This window comes from Myxocyprinus asiaticus, chromosome 20, assembly GCF_019703515.2.
Source record: "Myxocyprinus asiaticus isolate MX2 ecotype Aquarium Trade chromosome 20, UBuf_Myxa_2, whole genome shotgun sequence".
Lineage (NCBI taxonomy): Eukaryota > Metazoa > Chordata > Actinopteri > Cypriniformes > Catostomidae > Myxocyprinus > Myxocyprinus asiaticus.
The window spans coordinates 14433872-14454990 of NC_059363.1; the positions used below are offsets into that span (position 1 = coordinate 14433872).

Sequence of the window (21119 nt, forward strand, 5' to 3'; positions counted from 1 at the left end):
TGCCGATTTGACTTGGTCTGAGAAAATCTGATGGGCTTTAGATTCAAAGCATTATTTGAAATCCCAACAAAACCAGGATATCTAGTCTGCCTACCTCAAACTTTGAGCCCTTACATCTTGAAAGCCAAGGTTAGATATCTTCTATTGGATTCTGGGAAGTGCATATCCCAGGAATACAGTCTGAAAGTTTCCCTCTGAAGTTTGTATGTCTCTACCTTCTCTTTCTGTAGGATGTCTAAAAGGCTGGTCTCATGTGTTTGGATACCAGACAATAGCTACAAAGCGGCAGACTTTGGCACAGGATATGCTTTTAGATCTCTCTACTGTAGCTGCCCTGATCAATGTCCAAAATATCCTGACAGCTAATTACTTGCTCTTATAGTGACCATGGTTGATTTGAGACCAGACCTCTGGCTACCTAATAGGCAGTTCACAAAGAACACAGTCTGCACTGTTTTTAATTGTTTTTAAGTCAGTGGTTCCCAAACTTTTTACTGTGGCGTAACCCTCCAAACATTCAACATCCTTTTGCGTACCTCCTCTCTAACGCATAGATAACATTCACACAAGATACAGTATGTATGATACTGTTTGTTTATTTTATATATTTTATATATATATATATTGAATAAATTGCTTCCCGATTAATAGATTGTTGTGCTAAAAAATGACATAACTACATAACTTGCAAACTCCCTCTCACTGTGTCGCACGGAACCACTTTGTAAGAGCTACTGGTACGCAAGAATAGCTAACGGTACTGTGTCAGGAATAGGGTTGTTCTGATACCAAAATTTTGGCTTTGGTATGATACCAGCCCTGGTACCTCATACTTTTTGCACAGTAGTTATATTTTTCTGTCTTCAATTTCACACATCCAGTTGAATAGATCTTTCATTTTAGTGGGACTTTTATTTTGACAGACCTTTGAGTTCTTCCTTTTTTTGACAGGTTCTGGTTATATCAAGCTTCCCATTACTGCTGGAATACTCCTGTCACCACTCGCGAGCTGAAATCTCCGAGCTGCACTGGTGAAGATGTAAGTGTTCACAGTCATTAAATGCACTGCATGAAAATCAAGCACCAGTTGTGTGTGTTGCGTTTGTGTATGTGTGTGTGTGTGTGTGTGTGTGTGTGTGTGTGTGCACGTGAATACCTGCATGTGTGTGAAGTAGATGACAGAGCAGAGCAGGACCTCTCGTACCCCCCAGGGGATATGCGTACCCTGGTTTGGGAAACAATGTTCTATGTAAACATGCGCTACAGACGTCTCTTTTTGAGTGTTTTTAAGATGCTGTGTCAAGTTAAAACACCTTCAACATACTATAGACAACCACACTTAGGCCTACAGTTAAGGGCTAAATTATGAAGAATGAAGAGGAGAAAGTAGAAGGACAAGAAGTAGAGTAAAAGTGGAGCACATTCACAAACCAGCAACTACTGCTATGTTTGATAGACAATGACAGAGTCTGGGTAACATACATTGACAGAGAAAAATAGAAAACTGTTAATAGAGGGTTTGGGAAACAATGTTCTATGTAAACATGCGCTACAGACGTCTCTTTTTGAGTGTTTTTAAGATGCTGTGTCAAGTTAAAACACCTTCAACATACTATAGACAACCACACTTAGGCCTACAGTTAAGGGCTAAATTATGAAGAATGAAGAGGAGAAAGTAGAAGGACAAGTAGTAGAGTAAAAGTGGAGCACATTCACAAACCAGCAACTACTGCTATGTTTGATAGACAATGACAGAGTCTGGGTAACATACATTGACAGAGAAAAATAGAAAACTGTTAATAGAGCTTGGAGAAGAAACATTACTCTAATGCCTTCCTCCTATTTAAGACAACAAAACCCTGAACCTTCTATTAACATGGACGATAGAGGTCGCTTACAGGGGCTTGATTAAATGTGATCAGATTTTCTGCTTTTTAGTCAATTTTAAAGACAACACACAAGATACGACAGAAGTAAAGCATTTAAACTTATATAATGTGATGTATTTCTAAAATATTCTGTGTAAATAAAGAATGGCAGGACTAATAAATGGGACCAATTTTGATTTTGTTTTGCCTTTAAAGACAAGCTGATGTGGAATTGAATGGATTCGGTCTTTGAACTATGCAGCAATAATGCAAATGGCTCGAGATCAGCCAAGACCGGCATGTGAAGGACAAGAGAAATTGTAAACACAGCACTCCTGAGGATGAAAGAGACCCATGCTACATCTCAGATGCTCTACTTCCTCTCCCTCTCCCCCTAATATATATATTATTATTATTATTATTGGCTCTATATTATTGAAAATTATTATGTTTTCATTTGATTAAACACAATTTGATCATAACATATAATTAAAACATTTAACATGGAATCCAGAAAAATTAGAAAAGAAAAGCCATAATTTTTATCTTTAAGGCTTATGCAGTTCTTTTAGTCAAGTAATTTTCTGTGTAATTTCATCACAAATCTGAGTTGTTTTTTTTCTTTTGTACATTTTTTTGCCTAAGTATCGAGTTAGTATCGATACCGAGGTACCAGGGCTGGTATCATACCGAAGCCAAATTTTGGTATCGGAGCAACCCTATTTACATAGAAGTCATCGCAAAGTTTCCATACTAGTCTCCTTGAAACTTTGTTACTAAACTGAGATGACACCTAGTCAAGACTCTTAAACCTGACACAGTTTCACAAGTACTAAAATAAGACACCAAATTTTCACGTTTAGGATGCCTCTTGGATCTAGGTTTGATCTAGAGCTCATGTGCAGAATAAGAGCAAGAACAGACCAGAATTTCAGACAGAAAATAAATGGTGACCATGGTGACATGGTTTATTATTTAAGCTAAAGGATGAGTTTTCTGGCCCTCCTCCAGCTGAATATCTTAAATTTGGCCTGGAGCATAGGGGAATGCACCCAAACAACCTATTTACTGTCAGATTTTTAGTGTTATGATTAAAACATTTTTCAGGTTATATACAGGGTCTTCAAAAAGTCACACTTAAAAATGTTTGAATTTCATTGCATAACAAAACATCAAGCCAAACTGCATCTGCAAACAAGTTACACTAGACTAGACCTTTTCTCAGAAATAACTTCACCTTTGTGATGTTTTTGTGCTATTAACCAACTGGTCCCAATGTGATTTCAGTGGATGTATGAACTGAAGTCAGTTCCCCTCAAGTTCGCGCAGATGTCTCAGTAACCACAGTTGTAGTTCATCACATTAACTATGGTCAAGTTCCACTAATTTGACAACCAGAAAGTGTCCAAATATTTTTTTAACCAATTTTTAAGACTATATCTATAGTTTAACCATTTAAAATATAACAAACATTTTATGTGAAATCTAATGCAATAATATAATTCATATATTTAAAGTAGTGTCCAAATACTTTTAGGGCCACTTGTTCAAAACTTTCTGCAAATTGAATTTTGCAGATTAAGCAAATCTCATGAATTAAAACTAAACTGACCCCGTTGACCTTGACCTCAGCCTGTCACAGATATGTCACTGCAACCAGACTAATCAGGAGCAGCTCCTGTGTCAGACATATGACTTGCCCTGTGCACCCAATACCCCAGACCCACACAGCCCTGGAGGGAGTCTGATTACCGCAGCATCGGATACAGTACAACAGTAGAGTAGCATTTCAGTTCAAATGAGGAGCGATGGTAGAATTTACAGAACCGCTTCATGCTAGTGTTTCAAGTTAATTTGGAGACTTCTTTTACAACAGGAGACTTTCCATTTCATGTTTGTTCTTGAAATCTTTCATAACAATTCTTGGCCTCTAATAGTCCTCAGTTGACTTAATTATTTGGTAGCATTATTGCAGAAAAGAGCCCATAACTGTTTACTCTTAAAGCTAAATCCCACTGGGAGCCAGTTTAATCAGAAAATATTATGATCATTAGAGCAATATACCAGTTCCAAATATCACCACACATTTAATATCCACCATTCAGAGCAAACATGTGGGAAACCAATTTGATGAAACACACAGTGGCTCTACTCTAACATAGTAGTTTATGTAGTTAAACTGGTAGGACATGGCGCTAGTAACGACAAAGAATCTCGGGTTTGATTCACAGGGAACACATGAAACCTGATATAATCCTGTTATCTTAAAAGCTTTACTGAAATAAACTGTTCTGTGGAAACTGCTTTAACAGCCCAAACCCATCTCAACAGCATCCCGATCTGTCATTTAGCAGGGCAACAAAGAACTGAATTTAAAACTGGAATTAGAAAGTTTGTTATTCAATACGTTCGACACTTCTCCCACCTCTTCTGCATTTATTATATATTTTGGTCAGGGCCATTTCTGAGCACATGGGGGCCCTAAGCAAAATTGGACTACTTGGACTATAAATTACTATGAATAACAATAAATATCTATATACAATGGGACACAACTTCAAAACATTGGCTAACTTACTGTTGCAATTTCATGCATGACAACGAACAAACACCATCTCGCTATGTAGCTGGCTTACATTCATTTCTTAGCAGTGGTCTGGCTGAGTTTCTCCTCCTCTTCCTTTTCTTTTTTCTGCTCCCAACCTGTATGTGCGCTTCATGACAAAAAACCCTTTGAGCGCCCGTGCCTGTCACATCTATCTACAACTCTCTCCTTGCAGTTACATTCTCCCTTCCCTCTCGGGCCACAAGGGGGCCCCCTTTAACAGTCTAATTGAGCCATAACATCTGCCCGAGTCTTACTCACAGCTTTTAATATATTTAAAAATAAAAAATATATATAAAAAATGTACTTGCTTTGCGGGGCCCCCAGGTGGCTTGAGGGCTTATACCACTTATAGCTAGAAACAGCCCTGATTTTGGCTAATTTATCAATTGTTTCAGTTACTAATAAGAATGAAGTACTCTCAGCTCTGTTTAATACATTTGACATTTGAACATGTTTAAATACATTTATCAGATTTTGTTAAAGCTCTGTTTTGAGGAAATATATAGAAGATTTAAGATACATTAGCCAGATCTCCTTCCACCATTAAAGCATTTCATATCAGCCTACAATGTATTAGAAAACTAACATTAAGCTTTGCATGTAAGGGCTCCAAGTCTGGCTCTAAGAACGTTCCGCTTGTGCAGACAGAAATACTCCAAATCTGTTTAAAGCAAAGAAGATACTATGTACATACAAAGTCAGCCTGATTACACAAACTATAATGACCCCATTGTAACCTGTGACACAAAACTGAAAATACTCCCCATGTTACAAATGTGTCATAAATTTCTATCCAATTGTTACAAAATCACACTACCATTTTGTTGGAGGATGAAAAGTATACAAATATCCCAAACAGCCATGCAATGAAACAATCACTTCACACCCCACCCACAAGCTGATCTTGTTCTGTGACAAAACTATTCCTAAAATCTGTTTATCCCAAGAGTCTCTCGGTCACATGGGATTGATTCAATCATAGAAAATACGCTTTGTGGTTTTTTGCCCCAAAAGAGTTCAAAGCCACTAGGATCTCACAGGAATGACAATAATGCAAGTCATATCATATTAATCTTATTATCTCACACTGGACTGTTATAAATTTTATTCTCTCTTAACAACACACTGGCAACTGACTATCAACCGACAGCCTGAATGTCAATACAGTACAAGACAACCTACTGTACATTTTATATATACTATATATACAATTTTTTATTGTATAATGTGTATTCTATATTGTGTGTATTGTATACTGTACATTGTATGTTATTATTTGTATATTGTGTTGTGTGTAATTATGTGTATATTAGATTTTAAATTGTGTTGTGTTAATTTGATGTTTATTGTAAATTGGTGTATGTCTCATCACTGTCACGACTATGTTGCTCGGAACTGCACCCAAGAATTTCACACACTATTGCACTTGTGTATATGGTTGTGTGACAATAAAAGTGATTTGATTTTATATTAATTAACATCCAACAAGACTTGAAAATGTCATATGTTGAAAATGCATAAGACAATGTAGTAAATGCACAATATAAGAGCAATGTAGAACAAAGGTAATTTATACTGGAACAAAAATATGAACACATCCTTATGCCACAGAACATCAGTACCACATGTATACAGTAACACCAGCTGTCAATCTAATAACACTACATTGATTGTGTTGGAGTCAGTCTCACCTCCTGTAGCGTCTTCCCATCGCTTTCCCTGAACCTCCTGGATCAGTACCAGCGTGTGTGTGTTCGTGGCAATGCTTTAGATCGGAGCTGTCGTCCAGTAGTGCACAGCTGTCATGATCTGCGCTGTTTTTTCGTTTTCGCATTACTGAAACGTAAAACAGAAAAGGAAAACACACTCTTAGATGAGACTATACACTGCAGTCCTGCGCTTAACCTCGCTGAATCAAAAGGTAGGGCCGGTTAAACGCGCTGGATCCAGATGTACCCCCGGAGTGTGTGTGTATGTGTGTGATCCGGTGTCTCTCCTCCCGGCGTTTCTGACATTCAGCACTTTTTTCCCTACATTGTTTTACAGAAGTCGGATATCTGCAGAGACCAGCTGATCAGCTTAACCTTTCCTCCTCCGTCCAACCATTCAGCCAATCACACACAGCCGCTCTGCCCACTCAGTTTAGCGTTGGGAAGTCTGAATCATTTTAGCGAATCGGTTCGTTCGGACGGTTCGTTTCATTAAGCCGATTCAAAAAAGAATTCACAACCAAATCATCATTCAAAAGTGTTCCCTGACGTCCCGCGCAGTTTCCCTTTTGTATCACAGTATTTCACTAAATAGTTCAAACAATAGTGTTAACAATATTGTTGAGATAATCACTAACAATATTGTTGCCAATATTAGTAATATTGACAAAAAATATTGATTGTTCCAATTTTGTTAACAAAACTGTTCCCATTTCACAGTTTAACTAATCAAAAACTTACAGCTGGTTGATCTTCCAAAGATTTGCGAATCGGTTCGATAGAGTCATTTTAAAGAATCGGTTTAAAAGAACTATTCGTTCACGAATCGGACTTCACTACCTATGTTCCGCCGACAACCAATCACACGAAACAGCCCAGCCCCCTTGAACCTCCGGCAGCCAATCACACAGAAGTGCAGAGTTAGGGTTGCCAGATTTTCATATTTTTAGTGGCTGAATAAAACGTGAACGTTAACACATCTCATTACGTACGTATTCTTAGGGTTTATTTCTATTCCTTCACAATTACTATATATAAATATCTTATTTATCTTTTCTTACATCTACAAAAAAAAAAAAAAAATCTAATTCCTTCCTAATAATTAGGCGGTACGCGCTTTTTCATGTGAAGTAGAAGCTGATGGCACTGATGTTAGTGACAAAATCTGGCAACGCGTTGTAACCAGTTCTGTAGAGACTTCCTTAAAGGCGAAACCTGATGATCCTGCCATCCAGGGCGACATAAAAACATGTCAGTACTTTTAATCGCACATAATACATGGTCTTGCCACGTATTTAACAAGCAGGTCTTGGCTTTCCGACTAATTCAATGTGACTTTGTAACTTAGCAGATGGGCAAAGAATCTAACAACATGGTGTTTACAGTAAGTCTGGCAATCGAGCAAGCATTCCCTTGTACGTTCCTATCAATATAAACAAATAAATACTATAAATGTCAAACTACAAACAGAACAGAATGTAGGAAACTGTGTTCAGGAAACAGTCATTACATTTGTTGCAGCAAAATTAGTTTCTATATACCCGATATGCACAAACGGATCACCGTGGCAGCATGAAGATGAATCATATTTGCATTAAACACTCCGTTTAATAGTGTGCGATCATACTTATTAAGTTGTAGTAACGATTTAATTTATAAAGTAAAAGCCCTAACCTGTTCATTTTCCATTACAGTTTTGTTATGTTGACAGGACGCGTGCACTAACACAAGATTGCAAGTGAGTTTCCTCTGACGTCACGTGACTATAACTTCCTTCCTTCCTTCTTTCCTTCCTTCCTTTCACCGTGACGTTAAACGAAGATATGGGGGAAAAAATGTGATCTCAGTGATTTGGACTGTGTCATGATTGTTGGTGCTAGACGGGCTGGTTTGAGTATTTCTGTAACTGCTGATCTCCTGGGATTTTCACGCACAACAGTCTCTAGAATTTACTCAGACTGGTGCCAAAAATAAAAAACATCCAGTGAGCGGCAGTTCTGTGGATGGAAATGCCTTGTTGATGAAAGAGGTCAACAGAGAATGGCCAGACTGATTCAAACTGACAAAGTCTACGGTAACTCGGATAACCGCTCAGTACAGTTGTGATGTGATATATATATATATATATATATATATATATATATACACATACAGGTGCATCTCAATAAATTAGAATGTCGTGGAAAAGTTCATTTATTTCAGTAATTCAACTCAAATTGTGAAACTCGTGTATTAAATAAATTCAATGCACACAGACTGAAGTAGTTTAAGTCTTTGGTTCTTTTAATTGTGATGATTTTGGCTCACATTTAACAAAAACCCACCAATTCACTATCTCAACAAATTAGAATATGGTGACATGCCAATCAGCTAATCAACTCAAAACACCTGCAAAGGTTTCCCGAGCCTTCAAAATGGTCTCTCAGTTTGGTTCACTAGGCTACACAATCATGGGGAAGACTGCTGATCTGACAGTTGTCCAGAAGACAATCATTGACACCCTTCACAAGGAGGGTAAGCCACAAACATTCATTGCCAAAGAAGCTGGCTGTTCACAGAGTGCTGTATCCAAGCATGTTAACAGAAAGTTGAGTGGAAGGAAAAAGTGTGGAAGAAAAAGATGCACAACCAACCGAGAGAACCGCACCCTTATGAGGATTGTCAAGCAAAATCGATTCAAGAATTTGGGTGAACTTCACAAGGAATGGACTGAGGCTGGGGTCAAGGCATCAAGAGCCACCACACACAGACACTACAGTTGTCGTATTCCTCTTGTTAAGCCACTCCTGAACCACAGACAACGTCAGAGGCGTCTTACCTGGGCTAAGGAGAAGAAGAACTGGACTGTTGCCCAGTGGTCCAAAGTCCTCTTTTCAGATGAGAGCAAGTTTTGTATTTCATTTGGAAACCAAGGTCCAAGAGTCTGGAGGAAGGGTGGAGAAGCTCATAGCCCAAGTTGCTTGAAGTCCAGTGTTAAGTTTCCACAGTCTGTGATGATTTAGGGTGCAATGTCATCTGCTGGTGTTGGTCCATTGTGTTTTTTGAAAACTAAAGTCACTGCACCCGTTTACCAAGAAATTTTGGAGCACATCATGCTTCCTTCTGCTGACCAGCTTTTTAAAGATGCTGATTTCATTTTCCAGCAGGATTTGGCACCTGCCCACACTGCCAAAAGCACCAAAAGTTGGTTAAATGACCATGGTGTTGGTGTGCTTGACTGGCCAGCAAACTCGCCAGACCTGAACCTCATAGAGAATCTATGGGGTATTGTCAAGAGGAAAATGAGACACAAGAGACCAAAAAATGCAGATGAGCTGAAGGCCACTGTCAAAGAAACCTGGGCTTCCATACCACCTCAGCAGTGCCACAAACTGATCACCTCCATGCCACGCCGAATTGAGGCAGTAATTAAAGCAAAAGGAGCCCCTACCAAGTATTAAGTACATTTACAGTAAATGAACATACTTTCCAGAAGGCCAACAATTCACTAAAAATGTTTTTTTTTATTGGTCTTATGATGTATTCTAATTTGTTGAGAGTGAATTGGTGGGTTTTTGTTAAATGTGAGCCAAAATCATCACAATTAAAAGAACCAAAGACTTAAACTACTTCAGTCTGTGTGCATTGAATTTATTTAATACACGAGTTTCACAATTTGAGTTGAATTACTGAAATAAATGAACTTTTCCACGACATTCTAATTTATTGAGATGCACCTGTATATATATATATATCTCTCAGAGGTGGGGTCTTGATCTTGTGGTCTTGGTCTCGAGACAATATAAACGTGGTCTTGGTCTGGGTCTCGTTACTCAGTGTTGGTCTGGGTCATGGTCTCAACATTTAAAGTCTTGGTCTGGATCTCGGTTTCGGCTTATGGTCTTGATGGTCAAGACCGCTGTGTATTTACCAGTGCACTAAATGCGATTATTATTTCAGCCACTAGTTGGCGCTGCATCTTTACCATTACTGAGAATTTGCAAGCACCTTACTTCTGCCTTGGTCATACCGCATGTGTTGGCAAGCACCATCTCTCATCACATGAATGTAAGTGCAAGAACTATGGTTTAACAACACAAAGCAAACATTAATGATTTATGATTACATCTGCCATGTAGAAGCCGTGACTTCACTCGGGGTGAACGCGCGACCCAATAAGCTTGTTACGTTGCGAGGTGTTCTTTATTGGCAGGAGTAGGGCTGAATGATTATGACTAAAATCATAATTTAGGGTGACCATACGTCCTCTTTTTCCTGGACGTGTTCTCTTTTTCGGACCTTAAAAAAGCGTCCGGCCGGAATTTCTAAATTTGCGGAAATGTCCGGGATTTGGCTTTAGTTGCATTATGATGTGTATCTGGTCTAATACATCATTGTGTGTGCACGCATATTTGCATTGCTTTAACCCCTCTTTGTAAGTCCCGCCTTCTCGCACACCAATTGGTTGATTATAAGAGTCTTGCAGCAACTATTGGCCATATTCCTGCCTGTCAATCTCTCCGCAAACGCGCGTGTTCAGCATCAAACTGTTGCTTGACAGTAGCAGCAAATGACAGCTGAGTGGAAACAATGCCCAAACGAAAGTGCAAATTTACAGAAGATTTGCACAAAAAATTCCCATGCTTTCATCCAGGTCGAGATCCGTGGGAAGCAGAATGTATGACATGTAAAGTTGGCACTTATGTGTCAGTTGCTAATAAAGGTGCAAGTGATTTAGAAGCACACATTAGCTCTGCAAAGCATAAAGGGTCAGCAAAAGGTGAAAGTTCATCAGGTAAATTAACAGACTACTTTTTGTGACCAGGTAAAATTATCACATTGCTTCATTTTCCATGGCCATTCAAAATAATAGTAATAGTACACTCATAGAAATTTGTATTTATTTATATATATTTATGTTATGCTAATAGAGTTTTTCACTGTATTACATTTTGCATTCATAGTAACACTGTTTTGAACCCTATTAATCCACCACACCCCAACCCCCTGAGGTGGGGTCTTGATCTTGTGGTCTTGGTCTCAAGACATCTCGAGACCATATAAACGTGGTCTTGGTCTGGGTCTGGGTCTTGGAGGGTCTGGTCTTGACTATACCTCTGAGATATATATACACACACATACATTTTTTTAGACTTGTTAAATTTAAAAATGCTGTTTTTTAATTTTTAATTTTAACAAGTCTTAAATAAAAAAAAAAATACTGCCATCACCCTTACTATAGCCTCACAATATGTTATTGTATGTTATGTGTTGTTTTGGGCAAAAGATGGCAGTATATCATCACTTCTGTTTGCAGTTTCACTGTGAAGCAGAGCAATAATTTCTGCCAACCTCTTTCACAAAATAATTCATAAAAAAAAAAAAAATGTGCTCATCTCCTCTAATGCCTTATCAGATATTTACCTGCCCAATTCTGCATGTTTCTGATTTTAACAGCCAATATTTAACAATGAACATGGAACCATCTACTTAACCATCTCCTGTGTTTTAAAAATAAAATAAAAATTAAAAAAATGTAATATATATATTTATTTTAATTACCACTAAAAAGGAGTAAAAACAAATAAATTCCTTGTCATACACTTGGTTTCATAGTGTGTGGTTTCACTAACTCTACATGAACCCATAGTTTAGGGATAGTTAAATAAAGAGTAAGTGATATAACAAAGTGAAAAATAAAATGTATTCATACTTACAGGGTTGTCGAGCACTCTTTCTCAGCCTATAAGAAAACAACATGCAACAACCATTAGCTCTAGTGTTTTTCTCTTCTGAAACCATTCTTTTCATTGAGATTCTGTTTTACACCCACATTAAAAGCAGTTACTGTTCTTCATCTGATCATTATGTGACATGTGGGTGCATGAACCATTTGAATACGTTGACAAAGCTTGTCCTACTCTGTCTGTGTGATAGGGTTGCGGTGACGTGCAAAACATTTCTCTGTATTGATGTGGCAGAATTTCTGTTTCTTTTGTGCAAACAGCAGTCAGATTCATCTCTAAATTACACGTTAACTGTCTTCTGATCCTTTTCACATCTCTGCTCAAAGTGCAAGCCCTCTTTTAATTTGTCACATACATGAGTGTCATTTCTAAAGGCTGCATGAGTGTGTGCATGTGTGACGCACTCTCATTAATCTGTCCCATGCTGCTCTCTGCTTTATGAAGTCCTGATTGCCTGCTCATTGTTTTCTCATTCACTTGTTTGAATACCCAACCTATAATCACAGCTGTAAAAATAAGGCATTAAAAAGGCATGCTGCCATTTTCATGGTGACACTAATAAAGTACATTTGCATTTACACTGACTTTTTACTCATTTAAGCCATCAAAACTCACAATACCCATCAGAACAATCTGCAGGCTTCAGCTCAGAGTAAAACTGCATTATAGTGTTAGAATCTGAATTAAACCAAGGCAAGTGAAGAGGAGGGGTTGAATGCCCTCAAATACATGCTTTCTCTCTCTCTCTCTCTCTCGCTCTTTTCCTCTTTTCCTCATTTTTTCACTGTGGACAAAGCTAATGATAACATAGATCTCTGATTCCAGTAATTACAGCAGCTTGTCAGAGGTAATATCCAGATGACAGCATCTCTATTTCACTGCTGCCATGATGAATAACAGAATGGAAAGTTTGAAAACAAGCTTTTGGTCGATTTGACCCAGCTTCATCACAAAGTGTTTGTATTCTTGGTAATTCTGAATGCTCTGTGCTCAAAAGCTATAGATCAGTTTTGGAAGGCTTCTTGGTGGAATCAAATGTTACAAAGGCAAGAAAAAGGAAAATAAAAATTTAAATACTCTCAGGGAAAAGGAGCCCTATGGTCATTTGATTTGGCCCTGTCTTAGGATGAAATTGCAGAAGATGTATAGCGACCACGAGGAGGTTACCCCATGTGACTCTACCCTCCCTAGCAACTGGGCCAATTTGGTTGCTTTGGAGACCTGGCTGGAATCACTCAGCACGCCCTGGGATTTGAACTAGCGAACTCCAGTGTGGTAGCCAGTGTCTTTTACCACTGAGCTACCCAGGCCCCAAGAAAGCCCCTATTGAATTCTACCGGTGTCATGATAAATTGAGTCCACCCTGTAAATCGAGTCCCCATGGGGGTAACCGTTTGTAATGTCTGAGCAAAAACCTATCATATTATCGTGATAGCATGTCAAAGTCTAGGCTAATTGAAAAACTCAAACAACGACACCTTTAATTTCACAATCTGTAACTTCAGTTATATACTATTATGTGTAATTTATGGTTTAAACGTCATTAAATGTCATATTTACAAAGTTATATCAACATACATCATAAAATTATTTTAAAGGATTTCTACTCAGGCAGTGAATAGAGTACCCATTAATAGGTCCCTCAGCCAATGGAATTGCTGTGATGTCAGAGGGAGACCCACCTTTAGAAATGGATTTCAGGCCCTTATATTGTCCATAGTGTAAGTGTTTCATATTATTTCAGTTGTAATGCTGAGTGTATTTCACTTGTATACAGTACAGAAAATAATGAACTCATGTAACAGAAGACAATTAAAAATGATCAACTTTACCTGCATATCGGAATTTCATTGAGACATATTCAACCGAATATGATATACTATAGTTCATCACATTACTACATTCACCATGGTCAAAATACATAACATCTGAATTGTCCCCCTTTTTTAAATCATAGATACAGTTGTGGTAAAAAAATATTGGCACCCTTGGTAAATAGGAGCAAAGAAGGCTGTGGAAAAAAAATAAAATCTGCATTGTTTATCCTTTTGATCTTTCATTAAAAAACCCCCACAAAAATCTAACCTTTAATTGAAGTAAAACAATCGAAAGAGGGGAAATATCTCATCATTATTATTATTATTATTATTATTATTATTATTCTCCAAAATCATTGGCCACAATTATTGGCACCCCTAGAAATTCTTATGAGTAAAATATATCTGAAGTATATTCCCACTACATTTTACATTTTTAGTAGACCTGGGTGACTAGTAACATGAAATTGTTCTGCCATGACTTCCTGTTTCACAGGGGTATAAATATGAGGTAACACACAGGCCAAATTTCCTTAATCATCAATCACAGTGGGTTAGACTAAAGAATATAGTTCTGATGTGCGGCAAAAGGTTGTTGAGCTTCACAAAATGGGAAGTGGCTATAAGAAAATAGCCAAAGCACTGAAAATGCCCATTTACACCATCAGGGCAATAATTAACAAGTTCCAATCAACTGGAGATGTTAAGAATCGGCCTGGAAAAGGACGTGTGTCTATATTGTCTCCATGCACAGTGAGGAGGATGGTTCAGGTGGCCAAAGAATCTGCTAGGATCACTGCTGGAGAATTGCAAAAATCAGTTTGGTCTTGGGGTCAGAAAGTCTAAAAAAAAAAAAAAAAAAAAAAAAAATCAGACATCACCTACATCACCACAAGTTGTTTGGGAGGGTTTCAAGAAAAAAAGCCTCTGCTCTCATCCAACAACAAACTCAAGTGTCTTCAGTTTGCCAGACACTACTGGAACTTCAGATGGGACGGGGTTCTATGGTCAGATGAAACAACAAAAAAATAGCTTTTTGGTAGCAAACACCAGAGATGGGTTTGGCGCACACAGAGATGAAGAAAGACCCAATGCCCACGGTTAAATGTGGTGCTGAATCTTTAATGTTGTGGGGCTGTTTTTCTGCCAGAGGTCCTGGACATCTTGTTCAGATACACGGCATCACAGACTCTATCAAATACCAACAGATAAAAAAATAAAAATAATAATAAAAACAAAAACCTGGCTGCCTCTGCCAGAAAGCTTAAAATGGGCCCTGGTTGGATCTTCCAGCTGGACAATGATCCAAAACAAACACCAATATCAACACAAAAATGGTTCACTGACCACAAAATCAAAGTTCTGCCATGGCCATCCCAGTCCCCTGACCTGAACCCCATAGAAAATTTGTGGGGTGAAATGAAGAGGAGAGCCCACCAACATGGACCTCTGAATTTGTAGGATCTGTAGAGATTCTGTATGGACGAATGGTCTCAGATCCCTTGCCAGGTGTTCTCCAACCTCATTAGGCATTATAAGAGAAGACTCAGAACTTTTATCTTGGCAAAGAGAGGTTGCAAAAAGTATTGAATAAAAGGGTGCCAATAATTATGGCCAATGAGTTTTGGAGATAGAATATTTATTTCATAATAAGATTTTCCCCGTTTCAGTTGTTTTACTTCAATTAAAGGTTAGATTTTTATGATATTTTTTTTAATGAAAGATAAAAAGGACAAACAATGCAGATTTGTTTTCCACAGCCTTCTTTGCTCATATTTACCAAGGGTGACAATATTTCTGGCCACAACTGTAAGTAACGTGAAATTTCAATGACATATTTACCACTAAACTAGTCCCTGTTTTTCATTTCAGAAATCTGGTCACCTTATCCCATGGCAAACAAAAATAAAATAAAATGCTTAATAAATGATTAAACGATTACAGAGTTTTGATTCATTTTAACATTTTAAAGTTTAGTCTTAGTTAAAGTGATATAATCCTTTCGAACGTTGTGTAGGGAAGCAGAAATCACACAGAACTGAATGAAACCATTAAAATGTCATATTATAATGTCAACTGCATTAAATAAATGTGATGGCATTTAACGAATCTCATTGATCATAAATTAAATGTAATTAAATGATTAATTCTATTAATTATTCAATATTAAGCCATTCAAACAGTACACGTAAAAATGTGTACATTTCTATAGGTGTTAATTTGTAAAATGATGACGTTTATATGCTGTCAATACGTCAATATTGTACATTTCGGTGTTTATGCAAACGAAAGAGAACGTACGTTTGCTAGAACCAAACTTTACATAACAATACATATGAATTCTAATGAGATCACGGTGAACCATTAAGAGACACAAAGACTTCTTAGAACATTGTAGCTTTGTCCTGTTAAAAAAATTTTAGTTGATGAGCAGCCCAAGTTATTTACTTGTAAATGTATTTGGAATAATTTAAATATTTTATGCATATAATTAATTGTTTTTATTATATACACTAAATATTTGATATATATATATATAACCAGATAATTGACAAATAAGGTTGTCCAATGTGAAAAAAAAAAAAAAAAAAAATCTAGTTTAAAACATGTCAAGTTCTTGTCAGGTTGAATAGGAATATAATCTTTGTGTCCATATTAGTATAATATATTTTTGAAAAAGATTTATAGCATTTTCTACAACTAAATTGATTTAATGAAATTAAAAATTTTATGTGGTGTAACAATCAAGTTGAAGGTATTCAAATGCTGTCCTCAAGTGCATTAGAATGTGTACAACTTCGTCATTGATTTCAAAAAGTTTTCAAGGTATTGTACAAATATCATGTATTTTTTAGTAAAAAAAAAAAAAAAAAAATGCAAGATGTCTTTTCAGGGTTACTCTATATGACCTGAACAAAATACCTTTTTATAAAAATGTCAAAACATCTGATATTGTTTAATATTTTATTTATTTATCTGTCATATGACAACAAAATGGCAACCTCAATACATGACATGGATTTGGAAATATTAATAATATTTTAAAAACAGATTGTTTAGTATCTTAAAAACTAATTTTATTTTATTTTGTGCTGTCTCCGGATATTTACACCACATGCCATTTTTTACTTTAAGACACAGTTACTGAGTTTGAACTCAGTAACTGAAAACGTGTTAATCATGGAAGAGGTGTGTTTAAGTCATTGTTTTGTGGGAACTGCATTTTTAATTGTATTTTTGAATAACTTCATAGATCTGGAAAGAAAGAAAAAAGTCACGTCATTGAGCCACACATCAAATATTTAGAGTATTCCAAAAATTAAAGAGGTCATGACATGAGGAGTCACATTTTCCTTGGTCTTTTAACATATAAGAGGACATTGTTCTATAAAAACATACTGTCAATTTCAGAACTCAAAACTTCCTCCTCACTGCAAAAAGAGCATTTGTTGAATCCAAGCTGTCAAAACGACTCTCTACTTCCTCCACATTGTGATGTCACTCTGTGGTAGACATTTGCATCTGACCATCGCCACAACACATCAACACCTTATCACATCCGTAACCTGACCAATGAGATGGCAAGAGGAGAGAGCTGGTCAGTCAAGAGCAGAGAGTCAATCATAACAGGGGGCGATTACTGTCAAGTCTTAAAGAAGCAGCAGCACCAAAAGCACTCATTATTGACAGAGGGTCAGAATGAGGGTGGAAAATTATCATGTTTTACAAATTTGTGACTGTTTTTTGTGCAAATTGTTTTTAAACTTTTATTATATAAAAAAGGCATGTCATGACTTCTTTAAATACATAATATCTTGTCTGTATAGCCTACATACAGTACATACAAACATCTAAATCAACATTATATGTTAGACAAAGGTAATTAACATTTTGACCACTAACTTGAAAAAGGATAAGATTAGTTCCTACTATGGAATTTGGAGTGAAATTCCACAAGCAAACAGCATTAATTATAATAATCTCCATACAGCCCATGCTGAATGAAAAACATGTTTGTGTCTTACCATGTTGTCTTAAGGTACATATATGTGTGGTTCTTATGAATGAATTATGACCATGATATCCACCTCTGTCATGACAAAGTGTGGGCTTTATCATGCTCAGCACTTAAGAAACATCAGTATAAAATGTACTTTTAAAAGCTTGACTTCTAATTTGTCTAGCTAAATAATTTCAGCCCTCATCTTAATTTTTCAAAGCCCTTATAACAGTTAGTTGTGGCTGTTCCTGTTAAATAAATGAACAATCAGACAATAAAATAATTACACGATTACCAGATAGAAGGGAGAGATACAGTTTATGTGCTACACAATGCTGAAAATGTGTTAAGCGCCTACTTTTGCAGATCATATTGCTGTTGGTGACAGACCTGTGTGTGGGCGGTACCTTTGAAGGGGCATTTTCAGAGAGATACCCTCTCTTTATCACCGTAGCAACCAGCCAAGTTATGATGATCTCACCTCTTTGATAAGCCTCCTAAATAAGTCCTCTCTCTCTCTCTCTCTCTTACACACACACACACACACACACTCAGAGACCCCGTCCCATTTGAAGTTGAGTGGTCCTCCAGTCCCTCCTCTGTTAAAATAACACATACACCCCTGCTGATTGTATAAATTGAATCAGAAGTGCTTTGCGTTTAGACTTATATTCAGATGGCCTGGGATCCTGAATATGGGGTGCTTGAGGCAAACTGTAATTGTTGTGTTTTTATAATCAAATCTTTTTATTAATACTTACCTGCTGCATATGGGCAGGGACAGCTGAGAATTATGTTTTAGTGGTGAGTAAAGTACTCTCAGCACAGCCAAAAAGGACCCACAAATGGACAGTGAATGATATTAAACTACCCCACACACCCTTTATCTCTCTTGTTCAGTAGACTGCCGAAATGACAGTTTAGGGATAGTTCATCCAAAATTCTATGAAAATTCTGTCATCATCTACTCACCCTCATGTTGTAATAAACCTGTGTGATTTTCTTCATCAGTGGAACACAAAGGGAGATGTGAGGCAGTATTTTAATCATGGCAGGGTCTTGGGGGGCACTAGGTGGGGCATTGACCCCCCAAATTTTCCATGTCCTTATTGCATGAATATATTTTTTATTATTATTATTTTCTTAGTAGCCAAAGGCACAGTATGCTGGCCTAGACTGAAAGCAGTGTACGCTTTGTTGCCACAAAGTACTGACATTTACACGTCTACACATATAACAGCCACTAGGGGGCAGTGTTTACTCTCTAACAATCTCCTCTTCTCAGTAGTAAAATTCCTGATTGGCCAACTTGCATCATCAGATCTTATAGGTCTCATGTGGATTGTCAGCAATTGCCCCTATGCAGAAAATGACTCTTGGTAAATACCTAAATGTAAAGCAGAGTTCAGTTCAGCACATAAATGCACAGTGTACTTGGTGTCAAGGGTTTTGAATAAAGTGTTATAGGAGTGCTTTCACATTTTAGCATGAATTAGTTTCAGATTTTTGCTCAAGGCAGAGTGGGACACAAGAGCCTTTTTATGTAAATACTGGTTTTGCTGTCATGTAATCTTATGCATAAAAATAATAATAACAAATTATGAGTATCTATAGATGAGTGCTTAGGTCTAGCAAAAAACAACTTTTCTAAATTTGCCTTATACGTAATTTATAAGCTCCCCCTGATTCACAGTGCAAATCACTCTCTCGTACCCAAGAGCATGTTTGTTCTGTAGACAAATGTGGTATATCTCCCTAAATGAGCCTGTTAATGTGTTTTGGATTCTTGTGCTACTCATCATAGTCACAAATACATGCAATGTCATATCCCAACAGACTCAAGTACGTTTTAAGGCCCCGTCTTAAAGAGTTTGCATTGTTTCATGAGATGAACTCTCAAATTTCAGTCGCCTCAGTCTAAAGAGGACCAAGATGTCCTTGACTTAAATAATCCAGCAATTATATGTTCTTCCCGGAACAAGAAAACAGTGGCATGTATCTTTTGAACTGAATCACTCATTCTTCACAGGACACAAGAGTTAAGTGGCCACTTGTGAACATAAAAACCTCTTTGAATGGAACAGGTTACAGTTCAATGTCTCATATATTGTAGCTCATTGCTGAAGGACCTAAAATGTACTCTGTGAAAACAAACCAAAAAAATAAAGGATGCTTTTCCTTTTAAACAAAAGCATATACTCTTGACGAATCCATAGAAAATGAAAAAGCAGCTTCTAAACTCTTAAAATCTGGTGCCATTATGTACTTTAAGTTGATGTGTTGAACTAAATTAAAGACTGTGAGAATATTGGTTTTATTTGTGTACAGAACATTAGAATTTACAGATGTCATAAGGCTTTGCAATGAAAGGACCATTTTAAAGAATGGAATGGTGAATGTACATGACTGAAGAAAGACTGACAAAAATTCAGGCTTGAACGAGTCTATTAATGAGTCAAGGTCCCTAACTAGAACTACCTGTACACATACAGGAGGATGTAGTAAAACATCATAAAACTGTATGTTTGGAAGAGTCTCAGTCCTAAATTCTTTTCTCCTTTTAAAAGTGGGCTGAAAAACATACAAAGAGGAGAGGAGATATAAATAAAAAGTGTTATAACCGAGGGGTCATATTCCTCAGGTTTACGTACTAAGAACAGAAAGAAAGAAGTTAGTTAATGAGAAGAATAGGGACATTATGGGGCTTTTCCACTGCACGGTACAGCTCGACTCGACTGCTCGCTTTTTGGGGGTTTTCCACTGTGGATAGTACCTGGTACTTTTTTTAGTACCACCACGATCGAGGTTCCAAGCGAGCTGAGCCGATACTAAATGTGAGGTCAAAACCCTGCAGATCACTGATTGGTCAGAGAGAATCATCACTACCAGCATCACTGGATTTGCGACACGGGACATTAACCCGCTAGTTTTAAAGCTAGCAACAGCGATAGCAGTATCATTTGTTCATGCGACTTTCGAACTCTAAAAAGAAATGGCTGTGTGCAAAACCACACTGTGGTCAATAAACGAGGTGCAGACGTTCCTCTCGTTAGTAGCCGAGGAGAGGATCCAACGAGAGCTGGATGGGATGACGCAACTATGACGATCAGCCTATAATCCCACCCACGTTGAGGCTGCACTAAACTGCAGTGGAAAAGCAAGCTCAGAAAAGTAAAGTGAGCAGAGTCGAGTCGAACTGTAACGTGCAGTGGAAAAGTGTAGTACTTTTACTGCACATTTAATGCAGTGACTAGTAATTTAGTGCAGTTAGAGTGTACAGTACTCCAGCACAGCAGAACTTCACTGAGGAAATAGTCCCTCTAAGATTTACAAGAGAAGAGCATAAGGCCACTTAAATATCATTTCATACATAAGGAGGACAACACAACCA

At 37.3% G+C, this 21119-nt stretch overlaps 1 protein-coding gene across 3 annotated transcripts in view; it reads right to left on the reverse strand.

Annotated features, from left to right (window-relative positions):
• The window catches only part of LOC127411395 (lysophosphatidylserine lipase ABHD12-like), a 30704-nt gene extending 22441 nt beyond the window's left edge, over positions 1 to 8263 (reverse strand). The window contains exons 1-2 of one of the 3 annotated variants that reach the window (XM_051646924.1): positions 7727 to 7858; positions 6168 to 6312 (exon numbers count right to left, since the gene is read on the reverse strand). In XM_051646924.1, coding sequence (XP_051502884.1) covers positions 6168 to 6312; positions 7727 to 7772 — 191 coding nt within the window. In that variant the 5' untranslated portion in view covers positions 7773 to 7858. The other 2 variants (XM_051646925.1, XM_051646926.1) reach the window with 2 other exon arrangements.
• Positions 8264 to 21119: the final 12856 nt, after the last annotated feature.